This window comes from Rousettus aegyptiacus, unplaced genomic scaffold (genome assembly GCF_014176215.1).
Source record: "Rousettus aegyptiacus isolate mRouAeg1 unplaced genomic scaffold, mRouAeg1.p scaffold_m13_p_4, whole genome shotgun sequence".
Lineage (NCBI taxonomy): Eukaryota > Metazoa > Chordata > Mammalia > Chiroptera > Pteropodidae > Rousettus > Rousettus aegyptiacus.
Window position 1 is genome coordinate 126,567,294 of NW_023416307.1, and position 15,131 is coordinate 126,582,424.

The window sequence follows — 15,131 nt, forward strand, 5'->3', positions numbered from 1 at the left end:
TCATTTAAGCCTCACGACTGCCCTTCAAGGTAGACATTACCTTCTCCTTATTGTCACTTGACAGATAATGAAACAGGCTGGAGAACTCAAGTGCCTCCCTGGAGTCTATGCAGGGCACTCTGTAGCGACAGGGCTAAGATTCAACCCCAGCCAGGCAGGTGAAATGCAAAATTTCTGCTGTTTTCACTGTGTTCTCAGACATAGTTTCTTAACCAGTACCCATTTCATAAATTAACAGCCTCTGATGAAGTGGTCAAATAAACTAGTGTGATGAAAAGGCACTTCCTAAGCACCCCTGTCCCAGACCTGGCCCCTGTGACTCTTCACCTGTTGCTGATAAGCCTCTGCCCAGCTCGGGCTCAGTTTCCCACTTCTGAGTGCCAGGTCTGTGGAGAAGAGTAGAAGTGTATCTTTCCCCAGCTGGGTCCCTCCTGTGGCCTCGGGTCCTTGCCATGGTTCTGACACCAGCCTCCACGCGGCTTCCCCGGGCTGAGCACCCACCGTTACTATCTAGTCCACTCCGTTCTCCCACTGTACTTCACCCAGCCAACTTATCTTGCCCTCTCCCCTGCTCCTTTTCTTTTTATTGTTTGTCCCCCCAAACACCTAGTGCTCTACTGCTATGGCCAGTCAAGTCCAGTCTGGAGTTTCTTCCTTACGTTACCCAGAAATCTTGTTTGTAAATGTTTCAGTAAAGAACCCATTGGCCAAATATAACAAAATAGATTAATAGCAGTTTATTTTTATTGTAATACCAAAAGAGGCGACTCTTGCTGGCCTTGGTTTAGCCGCAACATGATGCCATTGAAAATTCAGACTGTTTTTCTTTTTACTGTCTTCTGTATGTTTAGTTTTTGTTCTCATGCTTGACTCTCATAGTTGCAAGATGGCTGCCATAGCCCCAATCATCACAACTATATTCAGTGGAAGAAGTTGATGAAAAGGTCCCCTTCTAAGACTTCTGCTTATATTTTACTGGTTAAAGCTGTAACACATGGGCAGTTATAGATGCAATGAGGCCTAGGAAGTGAGTGATTTGTTTATAGTCTCTAGAATAGAGGTAAGCAAATGAAGAAAGAGTTAGGTGTGTCATTAGCCAGTAGGTAATAAAAAACAGCTTAAGCTTAAGCAGAAGAGGGAATTTGTCATAAGGGTAGGTAGGATGTTTCACAAAGCTCAAGGAGCAGCTGAGTCTGGGAACAAACTGGGACCAGAGACATGAATATAGTCAGGAGTTTTCCTCTGTTGTGTGTGTCTGTTTTTTTCTCTATATCTGCTTCAATTTCTCTTTTACTCTGAAGATCAGCTCTCATTCTTCTGTTCCATATGGCAAAACAAACAAGCAAACAAATAAACGAACAAGAAAAACAAAACCATTTGGCTGCTGACAGCTCTTGACTTCACACTTTACCAGCCCAGAATCTTCTGCCAGACCTGGACAGCTAGCTATGGCTGTGGTGTGAGGTCACATTGTCACATGTGGCTTCCCTGCCTGCAGTCATGTGGAAGGAAGAAGAAGAAGCGCTTTCTGAAAAAGTGGGGTTGAGCAGACAGTTCAGTGCCTGTCCACATCATGCCTCCTTCCTCCTAGGGGGCACTTTGCTCAGATGACCACATCGTAGGGGTGGGGGGCGCCTACCTTGCCCTGCCTGTTTTCCACCAATTGTACCAATAGTATTGACCGCGTACCCATGTCACTCTGCTTCCATGGGGTTCCTGCCTTTCAAACCATAGTCCCTCTCTGAACAGGGGGCATCGTTGTCTCCCCACCATGGGAAAATGGAATGTGGTGCCATGCTGGTTACTGCCATTCAACCTGGTACCATCCCTCTCACACATATGTACGGCAAGAGATGTGCTGGGGCTTTGGGGTGTGTACTCTGAGCTCCTCCCAGGTTCCCACGGGTAGCATGGAAATCATGGCTGTCCCTTCTTCATGGTGGTAGACAGACCCACTGCTCAGAGCAAAGGTCGCTGCTGACTGTAATCTGCTCTGTTCCACATCTTTGCAGATCCGGACCATGTCTCTCAGGAAGGTGGAGGGTAAGTCTGCATGGGGTATTTTGTAACAATCTTGGCTGTTGTCTTGGGATCTTCTCTTTCTTGTCTCCCACAAATCAGTTTACAGGATGAGGATGAGGTCACATGGCATCAGGCTCTCCGACTGGGCAATGAAGGGTGAGAAGACATTTGCTTCTGGGGCATCCAGGGCTCCAGCCTGGCGTTTGTGCTGAAGGCATTCCTTGCAGCTGGCAGGGTTTCATTCCTAACCTGCTCTTCTCTGTGGAGTGGAGACATGGGGAGGAATGAGGAGCTTGGGGGGTGGCGATTGATGAAGCAGGGTTCATGAACAGGCGCTTTCTGATCCACCTTGACTGTGGTTCAGGTCATTGACCTTTACCTCGTTCCTAGTGTGTAGCAAGGTTAACCCCAATATTTGTGAATCTGACCTGTCTGGAGTATGTGCTCTGCTCTTCTTGGGTCCTTTGGTGTGCTGGTGTATGCACATGATAGTGTGTGCGTGTGTAATGGAGTGTAGGTACTGGAGTCTACAGGCAGACAGTAACCTATAGGGGACTGCTTCTGCTTGGAGGACCCTGGCCAGTCCCTTATGAAACCTGGCCCCTCATTCCACTCTCCTCCCCTGTCCTTCTGCCTTTTCTTGCAAACACACATATCTCCTCCCATCCCCTGACTTTGAGGCTAGACATTTCTTTCACAGCCTTGCAACCAGTTCAGGAAGCACTATTCCTGTGGCCCCGAACTTCCCAGTGCTAGGGCTGGGGTGTGTGTCATACACTTTGCCAAGCACTTCGGACTTCTTGTCTCATTATACTATTCTCACAATTTAATGAAAGGTGGGCATTATTATCCTCATTTTCTAGATAAGGAGACTGAGGCTTAGAGAGCTTCGAGGACTTGCCACGCTGCACACAGCTAGTGAGGGTCAGAAACGGAGTGTGAACTCTGATCTTTCTACCTTCAGTGTCCAGGGTTGTGACCACTGCTCCATCCTGCCTCTCTCTGGTAAAGAAATGACTAGAGGGCTTAGTCTTCCTGTCTAGCACTCACGTGGTATCCTATGCTTCTCTCTAAGTGAGGGATTGGGTCCAGGGCATTGGAGCCACAAACTGTTCCTCTTCCCTGCAGGGATCCGTGAGGACCCAAAGGCTGTGGACACTGAAGAGAACTCTTCTGAAGAAGGTAGGGCCTCATTTTCTTCCCCGGTGTCCAATGGAGAAAACAGATTTGCTGCCATCCTCCTCGTTTAATTTGTCTCTACTTAACTGTATCTGGCTACATGAAATCGGGGTGAAGAAAATAAGGACATGAATGCAGAAGAGTGTACAGGAAGAGGAAGGTCTCCTTCCTCCCGGATTCCTGGGCTCCACCTCCAGAATTTCTGATTTAGTAGGGCTGGAGTGGGATCCGAGAATCCGCGTTTCTAATAAGTTACCAAGTGGTACTGGTGTGATGGCTCACACTTGGAAAGCTATTATTCTAAAACAATTGGTTTTAAGGTGTGGCTATTTGGTAGAAGATCTGGGGAGCTTTAAAAATGAATGTTAAGGCTTGGGACCCACCCTCAGCTTCTGATGAAATGAGCATGGGTGGGGGCCCTGTTGATTCAGCTGTGCAGGCAGGGTCGAGATCACCACCTTCAACTGTGAGCTCTTTTTGGGTTTTCTTCTGTATCCCCAGCATTCAACACTGGCCTGTTCAAGTAACTCATTACTTCTTAGTAAATGTCTATCAATTGAATCAAAGGACTATGCAGCTTTGATGGCAGCGGCCCCCACACTGGATCTGAAGAGTACTTTGGCGGGGAGGGGCTTCCCTGACTCACCTTGGACTGCTACTTTGTAGCAGTTACCACATTTTATTCTAATTGCTAATTTTGTTACTCCCTGGATTGGTATTTTTTAAGGCATGGTCTGTGGCTCATCCAGGCAAGTTAAAATTGCATTCTAGGGCCGTTCTTCAGACCTACAGAATCAAACTCTCTGGAGGGAACTCATGTGATTCTTATGCTCACTACAATTGCAGGAAGAATGCCTGATCTAGACAGTAAACTCCAAGGGAGCAGGGACCTCTCTTTCCTGTCTGCCATTTTATTCCCTAGACCATAACAGAACCTAACAAAGCATGAGGTGAGGGCATCAAGTGGGGCCAGGATTAGGCTGGACCTGGCAGCACACAGGCCCTGGAATCTGGGATCAAAATGGAGCCCAGGGAACAAGCTGCTGTCAGGACTCATGTGCATGTCAGAAGTCCACAAGCTCCGAGTTATCCTGGGGCAGGAATGAACCATGATCTCGAAGGTCCAGACTGACAGGAATAGAATTTTCAACATGAGGTTGGGGTGGGTGGTCTAAGGTGGTGGTACCCAGAAGCAGAAACACCCTAGCTTCTGACCCAGGGCTGGACACTCAGGGGATGTCAGTGGCCCTGAGCTCACAGGCCAGAGACCAGGATCACTGTTCAAGTGAAGGCCAGGCAGGTGCAGTGGGGTTTTGGGAGTGGAGATTTTGGGTGCCCAAGTTGACTTTGGTGATTGTCTTGTGCTGCAGAGCTGGAGGATTCACAAAGTGGACAGCAGAAGGTGCTGGAAGCTCTGAGGCGAAACCCCACTTTGCTGAAGCAGTTCAGGCCGGTCCTGGAGGACACTCTAGAAGAGAAACTGGAAAGCATGGGCATAAAGAGAGTAAGTTCTGGTGCCCCCATTGTAAGAGCTGAAACCTATCATTTAGACACAGGGTTTTCTTAGACTGACAAATGATTGGTTGTTCTTTACATTGTAAGCTTGTTCATCTTATTCGTTCCAATTGGGGCACCTCTGGTGTCTAGGACTATAAGCCCACACAGCTTCTCCCCTCACCTCATAGCAGCGATGTGGTTTCTTCTCTCTATTTCCTCCAATGGCTTCTTGAGATGCCACCCTGTGTCCTGACCTCTTTGTGCTGTCCACTCATTGGTTACTTTCTTCTGGGTCTCTATTTCTGACAAAGGGAATTTAACTGGCTCAGTCTGGCCTCTGGATGGGTCCCTTGGGTGAAGTGTCCATTGTTGGTGGCACACAAGGCCATGCCCACTCAGCAGGTGGCGTGGGTGAGGCAGACGCTGTATGCTGTCTGGTACAAACTAGTACTTGAATGCCATTGTTCCCTTAATACTCGTCTTTAACCAGAGCATGAATATTGTTGTTAAAGGCATCAATGAAATTTATTACTAAATGAAAGCATGCCATATTATTAAAAGCAGTGCATCATGTCATTAGAAGTACTATTTGTATAGAGTAAGATTAGAGCAAAAACCCCTAGGTTTAATTTAGTAAGGATGCTCTAATCTTTGACTATTTTCAACTCCTAGTTCATCTAACTTTGGCCCTGTATTCAGGCTTGATTAAAACATTTCTTTCTGCCCTTGAATGATTCCTCATCTTAGATTCAGATGCCTCCCAAGACCCTCCCGTGGACTCTGGGTAGATGTCAAGAGCCCAAACAACTTCCAGTAGGTCCTGGAAGGGTAACTGGCATTTGTTTTTTGCAGTAGTTTTTTTTCAAATGTTGTTAACCACGAAGGACAACATATCTGGCATGACGATGGGGCCTGGGGTACAAAAAGGAACGAGCCGTGGTCTCCCATCCTAAGGTCAGCCAGGTAGTGGAAAAGCATGTCCTGTCTAAGCCTTGTATGTTGTGATGTCAGTGGAATTGTGTACAGCCCTTTATCATCTTGCTCTGCATGTTTTGACGGGGCTCCCACACCCTAAACCACCACACGTTCAGCAGCATGTAAAGCTGGGGCTCGCCCTGCTCTGACGCCCATCTCATCCTCTCCCAGAATGTAGCCAGCACTGATCACAGTGGCTCTCAGGCCAGCAGCAAGTTTAGAGGTAGGAGGGGAGCCTCAATCTCCAAAGAAGTACTTCTGTCTATTCTAGGATGCGAAGGGAATCCCGGTTCAGACTCTCAGACACCTGGAGTCCCTCCTGAGGTCCCAGCGGGAGCAGAAGGCGAGGAGGTTTTCTGAATTTCTGAGTCTAAGGGAAAAGCTCATCAAAGAAGCCACCAGCAGAGTGAAGGAGAGACAGAGGCATGGGGTTCTGGGGTCCCAGCCGGATGGCAAGGCTCCAGGTAAGCTGGTGAGGGGGCTTGCTGAGAGGGGCTGTGACCCAGGAGGGTTTGGACTTGTTTGCACAAGAGGAGGGTGTAACCCCTGCACCCTGGGGGCATGATTCTGAAGGAAAAGATGGTAGGATCCTCACAGGTGACTGAGTATGGAAGTCCTCTTGTTGGGAAAACGGAGTCTGAATGGGTGGGGTGGGTGGGCCCCAAGGTCCTTAGGGAAGCAGAAGAGAGCCAGAGCTGGAGCTCGTGGCCAGCTTGCACTCTCCTTGCTCAGACTCATTCCTTTCTCAGCAGCTTGGCTCTGCATTGCTTTGTTTGCGTTGACCACAAGTTGAACTTTGCTCCTGCAGAGAGCAACCCATTTGGTTTCTGGCTCCATAACCCAGGCATGTCTGTGCTGGGAGCACTGGGGCTGCAGGCAGAGGCAGATATCAATCAAATGGAAACTCTGCTCTGAAGTAGTGGGCGGGTGGAGAGGTCGTGCCAGTCCGCCTGCGGACAAGTCCTCAGACTTGTTTCCTGCATAGAGTCATGCCGCTGCTTTGCCCCGGGAGGTCATGACAAGAAAAGGGCCTGTGTTTCTCGGGGAGGATTAAAGTGCACGGGCAAGGACCCTCCTCCAATCTCTGTCCTCGCAGAATTTAGGGAGCAAGGGAATGTGTGTTCCCAGGTTCGCTGTCCCCCTTTTCTAGAGGATTCCCAGTTCAACTGGGCTGCTGTAACTGGGGGCTCTGGGGGGAGGGCTTTAGTGGCTGTGGGTCTGCTCTGGCAGGGTGATACTGCAGCGCCCTTCACTTTGTCTCCTCAGTCACGGACATATGTGGCCCAGGGAGGTCTTCTGTTACCTCCTTGTGTTCATGTAAACCCAACCTGAGCTCTTCAGGCAAAGGAATTTTCCAGAATGTTGTCTGCCTATCTCTGGGGGTATGAAAGATGATTTTAGTTGGTACATGAATAAATAATTCTAAAGTTTAATCCTTATTTTTTTTCATGTGCATTAGAAAATATTACTAACATAGCAATTCCGAGCACATAGAAATTATGACCTGGACAAATATAAAGTGGATATTTTATGTTTAAAGGTGATGTCATTAGATAAAAATATTAAATAGATAACAGCAATTGGTATAAGAATATTGTGTCAACAATATGGGAAACTCTGTCCTGTTTAGTTTAAACTTCTGGTCTTAAAATCTCTAAGGAAAAAAATAATTCTTAGTCTTCTACAGAAATCTCAGAAGAAAGGTATTGGTCCTGGATGCTAACCTATCTTTCAGTTTAAGCTCCTAACCCTCTGCCTCAAATGTTTGTTCATTCACTGATTCAGTTAGTACAGTATGTACTGAGGTTGATCTGTGCCAGGACCTGCCAGCTTAGCTGGGAAACCAGTCAGGACTAGGTGACGTGACAAAGCCAAGCAAAGGGCGATGGAAGCTCAGAGGAGAGAGGGGACAGGCAGTCAGGGAAGGTAAATGAAAGCCCCCTCAGAGTCCTTGCTTCTAAGAGAAGAGAAAGGTGTCTTGTTTCTCCAGGGGCCACCCCATCTCTAGCCTTTGATCCTATAGTCCTAAAGCCAGTAGTGAGAGCCTCCCTGGTCTTGGGGTCCTGCCTTTCCGGAGACATGTTACTGTGAGGTGACACCATGTTTTCACAGCACTTTGTAGACTATCTTTCCAGCTCCGTACGAATGCTCACCTCCCATCTCTGCTCACACTGTGCCTCTTTTGTTTTGGGGCAAAGCTGTTGGATGTGGAAAGGCAGTGGCAAGAGCCCTAGATTTGGAGTGACTGACAACCTGAGTTTGCATCTACCACTTAACTTCCTTGGAATGGTGGTCCTCGATGGAGTCCCTGAATCTCTAAGAGGCCTCTGTAAAGTGGGGAAAAGAATACTCTCTGAAGGTGCCTGAAGCTAAATGGGCATATGTCGAGTGCTCAGCTTGGTAGCTATTATTGATATTATTTTCCCTCCACGAGTTTGCCTTCCGCTTCTCTTCAGTTTATGCTTTCCTGGAAGGTCCACTTCTGAGTAAATACATTCCCTGAGGTCAGTGTATTGCAAACATTTGGCCTTGAACTACGCTATAAGGTACTCATTTTATACTGTTGCTTGGTCCACCATAGGTAAGAGTTTCATGCAGCTGGACTTCAACTCTCTGCAATGCACTTTCTCTCCTCTTTCCATAAAAAATTGCTGATCCTGGATTCCCTTCCCCACAGTGGGCCTCGCAGTGTGGGAAATGTTGGGCTGTGTCTAATTGCCTGCCTTTAGCAGAGTTCTAGTCCAGGTGTGCGGGTCTCCATGGCCCATGCGGTCCTCTGGCGACCTCTGTTGCCAGCAGGGCCTTCCTACAAGGCTGCCAGCATTCTAGTGGCTGAAGCTTGGGTGGGTAGAGAGAGGGTAGGTGGCTTTGGAGAGGTGGGCTCCTAGGACTGAGCTGGAGTGGGGTTGGGGCGTGTGTGTGTGTGTGTGTGTGTGTGTGTGTGTGTGTGCGCGCGCGTGCGCGCGCGCGCTCCAGATGTGCTGGACTCCTGTTGAGACTGCTGCCCCCTGCGGGTCTCCTGGAATGATGACATCCTGGAATAGCAGCTGCTGCTCTCCTGGTCTGGTGAAATCTGCTGCGGTTATTATGGTGTATTGCAACAGAGTGGCGTATCCATTTCCAGTGCGTCAGTGCCTTTTTCTGCCTCCTCTCAGAGGGCTTGGGGGCCCAGATAGGTAGGCTCTGAAACTCATTGTCACCTGTGTTTCTAGTCAAAAGTCAGCAGAGCCCTCTGGTCACCAAAGAGGTCCAGCCAAAGGCCAGGACCCTGCACGTGGCATCGCCACCCAAGGCAGCAGAATCACCTGTAACCACTCTTCAGAGCCGCAGCAGCCACGGCCCTGGCCGTGCCCAGGTGCCCACCCCTACTCCGCGCCTCACAGCACGTGGACCCTCTGGCACCCCTTCTTCCCCAGGGCTCGGGCTAAGGTGAGTCCCAGACTCTGCACTCTCACTGGGTTTGTGGTGTGGCTTCCGGCCTCAGGCAGCCCTGTTCTGGGGTCCCCACAGGCTTCTGCAGACAGGTGAGGGACAGAGAATGAAGTGAACAGGAGGGTCCTCAGGTAGGGCTGGGATCCTGTGCTCCCTCCCCATCAAGGCAAACCTGGGCTGCCCTTATTCATCTCTTCAAGCCCCAGTTGCCACACTGGAGGGGGACCGGGTCCTCTGGCTCCTCTGGCGCTGCTGCTGCACTCCAGGATCACTCCCAGCAGTCTCCTGGGCCCAGGGAGGGAGCAGGGCTGGCTCTGGGGCAACCAAACGTGCTTGCAAGTGGTGAAGTGTGGCTTTGAAAGTGGCCCTCATTTTTTTCTCCTCCTCAGCAGTACACCCCCGTTCAGTTCCGAAGAGGACTCAGAGGGACATACTGTGCAGCAGGCATCTCGTCAGCCCCCACGAATTCCTTCTAGGATGGGGCCCCGGCCCGAGGATGACTGGGACTGGTCTGACACTGAGACCTCAGAGGGGAGCGCCGCGTTACCTGGCAAGGGCTCAGGTGGGCCGGCTTCCTCAGGTGAGTGGTCTGGGATCACCCCGGTAATGCTTCTCTAGCCCAAATGTAGGTCCTGGAAAGACCCTTAGATTTTCTTTGGTTTTTTTGGTTTGCCAACTCATTATTGTGACAATTCATTATTGGAGAGAATGATCCTCCCTCTCATCAAATATTTTCCTGAGAAGAAAGAGATATTAGGAACAAGATAGAATTTGAGTGAGGTTAATTTTGACCCTCGTTTGTCATTGAATTGTTAAACTGTTGGAGGCTGCGGGGAGCCCACTTACCCCTTTCCTACTCCAGGTTCTTACCAGTAGTGAATAAACATGGTGACCAGATACACTGAGATCAAAGCATTGCTCTGTTATCGGCAACAGGGCCTAGTAAAGCCTACGGCAAAGACTTCCTGTTAGGGCTGGATTTGCTCCTGAGGCCCAAGTGGGGACTCCTGCAGCCTCCCCAAATCCAGATCCTGACTATATTTGTACATGGGGCTGGGCCAGGAAGGAGGACCCTGAACTGGCTGAAAGGGGCAGCTATTGGGACAATCCAGTCACTTTCTGAACCCAGTCACTGGTGCTGGTAGAGGGTCGGATGCTCTCCCAGCTGAAATGTGGCCCAGGGGATGTTGTCGTCCTTCTGCTTGGTTAATTCTGTGGGTAGGAGAAGGTAAGAAGTTGCGGGGAGACACTGAGAAGGTGTTCCTCTTAAGCTTGGCCAACCTGAGGGTAGAGCAGGAACTCCCTCACACCACCCATGAGTTAAGGCATTTGCGTAACTATACTCTTTGTTACAGACTAAACCTCTGAGACCTTAAGTTACTTGTTTAAGATCATAGGACTAACTTTACGAAAATTGGTTCTGCTTTTCTTTGAAGTTAATGTGTTAGAGTTTATGGTTTATTTGTTTATTTTATTTGTAAAATAAATTTTTCCAAGAAAGAAGTGGACTTTACCCATTTTCTTTTTAAGAGTATTCGCAGTCTTTTATGCTGCTTGGTTCTTTAGCGCCACATGGAGGGGTTGTTGGTCACTATCACCGTGGTTACAACTAGGTTCAACTACAATGAATATTTTGACAAATATAGTTTTCTGTAATACACAGTCTAACAAATGTAAGTTTTTGCAACAACGACAACAAAAATAAAAAATTGTGAAAATTGTGGCTTCCCAGCTAATCTTGAGAAAGAGGTGACAGCCTTGGAAGGTAGCTGAACCTTGACAGCAGGCTGCCTCAAGTATCAACCAGTGGTCTTTGGACCACAAGAAATTTCTTTGCCCTTTTCGGCAAAGAGACTTAGACAGAAATTCAACTAGTGGATAAAAAAAGCATCACAGAAATTTAAGCTAAGTGTTATAGTTAACTGGAATGAACTTGTCACTTTCTATCTAAAAGGTTACAATGACTAATTGACCATTTTCTTTCCAAAACAACTGAATCAACTCTTATTCTTTCGAGATTTTTTTTTTTACAAAACTAGTAATGAGAAGGCCTGCGGCTTCTGCCTTCAGTTGCATTTTCTAGCCCAGGAACTTCCGATTTTATATTTCCAAAGTCAGTATGTGGATGCTCTGGGTTGTTAGCCCAGGTCTGTACAATCTGCAAGTCCATACTCTTAAAGGATTCTGCAGAAGTTGGTCTTATCCACAGCGTATTCCAAGCCTGCCAGTCCATGAGGATTCACCAGAACCAGATCTTTGGAGAAGTATTGATGGCCTGTAGGAAAAACGAAAAGGTGGAAACATCTCAGAATGGGGAGTCAGGAGTCCTCAATCCAGTTTGAGCTCTGTGACTATATACCTACTTGCTTGGGCTTGTGTGAGGAGTTTCGCTTCCTTTGTTGTAAAATGAGATCTTTGGACAAGATGATTAATAAGGAGTGAGAATCAGTGCTTGGTGCGTAGCAAGCCCTTAAATAGTTCTTAAAAAAAAAAATTAAAAATTTTTCAATTATAGTTGGAATACAAAACATTTCTTTACGAATCAGTGAGCCAAAGGCTGTTGTAGCTCCAGCCATCTGCTGAGACCCTCAGACATTTGAATCCTAGAAAGCCGAGCTTAGCCTCCTACCTATTGGTTATTCTTGATGTCTGAACAGGCACCTTGTTTACCATGTCACTAGGTGTCCATAGATAATGTACATCACTGCTTGACATCTTTCTTGCATGAAGTTTGCAGAAAGCGTGTCTGGCCTGCAGTTCTGTGCTAATTTGTATTTATAATGTTCTTGTCTCAGTGAAGACATTGAAAGAGGATGTGTCTGCATGTTAATCTTGCAGTTCATGTACCAACTGAGCGAAGGTTAAGAGGGAAGAACAGCTTCCAAACCTCTGTCCCCAGCCACATTGTTAAGTGCATAGTTACATTTTCAGGATGTTCAGAGCCTCTTTTCTGCAGCACACACTGGCCGAATCCTCCTCTTGCTCCTTGCCCTCTTCTTTGTGGTTACCCTTCCTTCTTCCTCCTGATCCTTCTCCATACTCCGTCTGTCCACACTGGAGCCTGGACCTGACCCACAGGACACAGCATTCATTGTCTGGGCTTTTCTCTTTTGCTGCCTTCCAGGGACACTGGTGCAGTCAATGGTCAAAAACCTTGAGAAGCAGCTGGAGGCTCCGGCGAAGAAACCAACTGGAGGGGTCAGTCTATTCTTAACGCCCAACACCAGGCCACAGAGGGCTGCCACGCCAGGAAGGAAGCCTCAGGTAGGGACTCTTGGAGATTGCCCTGCAGTTCCCTACTGAGCCAGTGCTGAGTGTGGGGGGCCTGGGACAGGACCTGTGGGAAGGTCCAGTGAATGGCAGCTTTGGCCTTAGCGGGACATTGTAAGTGACCTCACTGTGGAGCAAGGGCCACCTTAAAATGCTTGTCTGTGTCCATGTTAACAATAAAAAGCCTTTTGGTTCATTATACAAGCAACTACTTTGTGGGTTGCTTCCCCCGCTTCCTGCCTCTGATGGAGCCTGGACCTGGTGCTGTGCTCACCCTCCTGCGGGTGCTGTGCTTTGGCTCACCCTATAGAGGGCCCTCCCTCTCTGCAGAGTGAGCCAGGCAGACTTCTCCCCAGGGGCGGGGTGTTGGAGTGGCATCACACAGCACCTCAGAGTAGGCAATGAGGTACAATGGGGGTATTTAGATACTTTGTTCTAAACATTCGAGGCCTTTCCTCATCACTAAGAATGTCTTGATGGCCTTGTCTCTCAAGCTCTAGCTGCTGTCAGATTTAGAGCTGAGATGCTCAGCCTCCTCCATTATGACCAGGCCCTCCTCACTGCCCTGCTCTGCCCCTGTCAGGAGACAACTCCCACACTCCTGTTGCTTTCTTAGGCAGAAGCTTCAAGAGCTCTCGTTACTTCATACTCTTTTTCTGTCCTTTCTCAATCAAAAAGCTTCATCCTGGGATGGCCAGTGCTGTTACTGAAATTCAGAAGTCGTGGGCAATCACTTTTTGATTCTTGATAGCATACTCCCTCCACCCCATTTTCACTATATAATGTGTTTGGTTTATTATACAGCTTACGTGTGTTTGTGAGCAATGAGTCCAAATGACTTAAAAAATTTGTCCTTTTCTCCATATTGTGAAAGAGCACCAACAGCCCAAAGCAGGTTGAGGCACCGCTCAGAGCACGCTTGCTGCCCTGGGCCCTGTGTGGTTTCTATAAGGTTGGCCTTCTATTCCAGCAGAAAACACAGAGGCTGCTTATATCAAAGCCAGGTGGCCTGGGCCCCATGTCAGCAGGAATACTGAGAGCTCTGGAGGGGTGACTGTGGTTCCGGGGTAGCCTGAGCCTTTAGCCCTCTCTGGGCTCTCCCTTAGACCACGGCCCAGGCTCTTTTCAGGCTGAAGGATTCCTGGCGCTCTGGAGCTACCCTCACTCTCCTTCAATCCAAGTATTTACTCGACCCTAGAGGAGCAGTCTGAGAGCAGGAAGGGTGGGCACTTTCGTGTCTGGTGCATTCAGCTCAGGACTTCAGAAAAGTCAAGCCTCTGGCCTTCCAGCTCCATCACTATGGGGTGTTAAAAAATCTGGACAAGGTTTAAATAATACTGGAGCAACCTCATCTGCCATAGTCCTTTCCAAGGAGCTCGCGTTGATTTAGCTGGTGGGATTTCAGGAAATCATTCTGATGCCATGTCTCTGAAGTGGTTCTCAAAGACCAGGAACCTTGAGAAAGCGTGAGGAGCCGCATCTCCCTACTTCCTTCCAAATCTGCATTTTGTCCCCGTGCCCATCCTGCCTTTCTATCCTCCCTTGTCAGAATGCATTTTCTTCTCCCCCTTACTTCCCCATAGCTTTCCGATGATGAGAGCGACTTGGAGATCTCTTCTTTGGAAGATCTCCCCCAGGACCTGGACCAGAGAGGGAAACCGAGGCCCTTGTCTCGCTCGAAGCTCCCGGAGAAGTCTGGCACCAGTACTTGGAGCCCTGGCCAACCCAGGGTCCCTGGCTGGTGATCCCACCCCAGAGCCTGGCTGGTTGGAGAACCCGTCTTGTCATGGGGCTCGGGCCGGCTGAGGTGCCACCCCAACAGAAGAGGCTGCTGAGCCTCTTGTCTTCATCAGTAACTAAGAAGTCTTCTCCCTTGGAGAAAAGCGAAGCAGAAGATGGATATGATTTCGCCCCTCCCACCTGTGAGGGACCCTGCCTGAGAGTGCCAGGGAGGCCTGGCTGGGTGCCCCCAGGCCCCACGGCTTGAGAAAGGGTGTGATAGGACCTCTGAGCAGTTTTCTTCCTTCACCTCCATGTTCACTTCAGACTGAAAGGATCTGCTGGGTCTCTGTTCCCAAGCATTTGAAAACCTGTAGGAACACTGTGGAGATGGATCTTATATGGAGACCTTTTGGGGATACATACCTCAGTCAGCCATTCAGTGACTGATCTAAAGTCGTTTACCGAGTATTTGCTCTGTGTCAGGTCCTCCTTTGCTGAGTCGGGGTACAGGGCGGAGGTGGATGAGGCAGAAAGAATGGGATAGTCATCTAGTGACAGAGATTAGGGTGTTACGGGAGCATAGGAGGGGCCACCCAGTACAGCCCGGGGTGACCGTCCCATGGTTGATGTCTGGCAGGGCTTGCTCATCGGTGGGAGAAAGAAAGGCACCTTGCCTGGGGCCTCATATCCCCAAAGGACCATAAATTTAATTTTTGATATTATTTCCAGAATTAAGTTATATATAACCGCTGTATTTTTTTTTAATGTGGAAAGCTTTCATGTATTATATTGCAAACATATAAATATAACACAATGTTTATAACTCTGTGGTATTTCTTCATTATTTTTGGAACTTCAGCAGGGGTGGGGTGGGAGGTGAAGCAAGCTGCACCTCAATTGTGTCAGTTTAGGACCTTTGGGATGCAGTTGCCAAGATGGAGCTAGGAGTGCAAGAGGTTTGTTGGGGGGTGGGGTGGGGTCACACCTGTGAGAGGAGAAGGTGGAGGAAGCAGATGGGCCAACGACAGCCTTCA

The 15,131-nt window shown here is 48.6% G+C and overlaps 1 protein-coding gene across 5 annotated transcripts in view; it reads left to right on the forward strand.

Moving 5' to 3' along the window:
- DZIP1L (DAZ interacting zinc finger protein 1 like) overlaps positions 1-14,920 on the forward strand; it is a 40,370-nt gene extending 25,450 nt beyond the window's left edge. For 4 of the 5 annotated variants that reach the window (XM_036219165.1, XM_036219169.1, XM_036219168.1 and 1 more), the window contains exons 11-18: positions 2,013-2,043; positions 3,151-3,204; positions 4,572-4,705; positions 5,945-6,137; positions 8,886-9,102; positions 9,495-9,685; positions 12,230-12,369; positions 13,959-14,920. In XM_036219165.1, coding sequence (XP_036075058.1) covers positions 2,013-2,043; positions 3,151-3,204; positions 4,572-4,705; positions 5,945-6,137; positions 8,886-9,102; positions 9,495-9,685; positions 12,230-12,369; positions 13,959-14,120 — 1,122 coding nt within the window. In that variant the 3' untranslated portion in view covers positions 14,121-14,920. The remainder of the gene's footprint in view (positions 1-2,012; positions 2,044-3,150; positions 3,205-4,571; positions 4,706-5,944; positions 6,138-8,885; positions 9,103-9,494; positions 9,686-12,229; positions 12,370-13,958) is intronic. The other variant, XM_036219167.1, reaches the window with a different exon arrangement.
- The last annotated feature ends 211 nt before the right edge of the window (positions 14,921-15,131 follow it).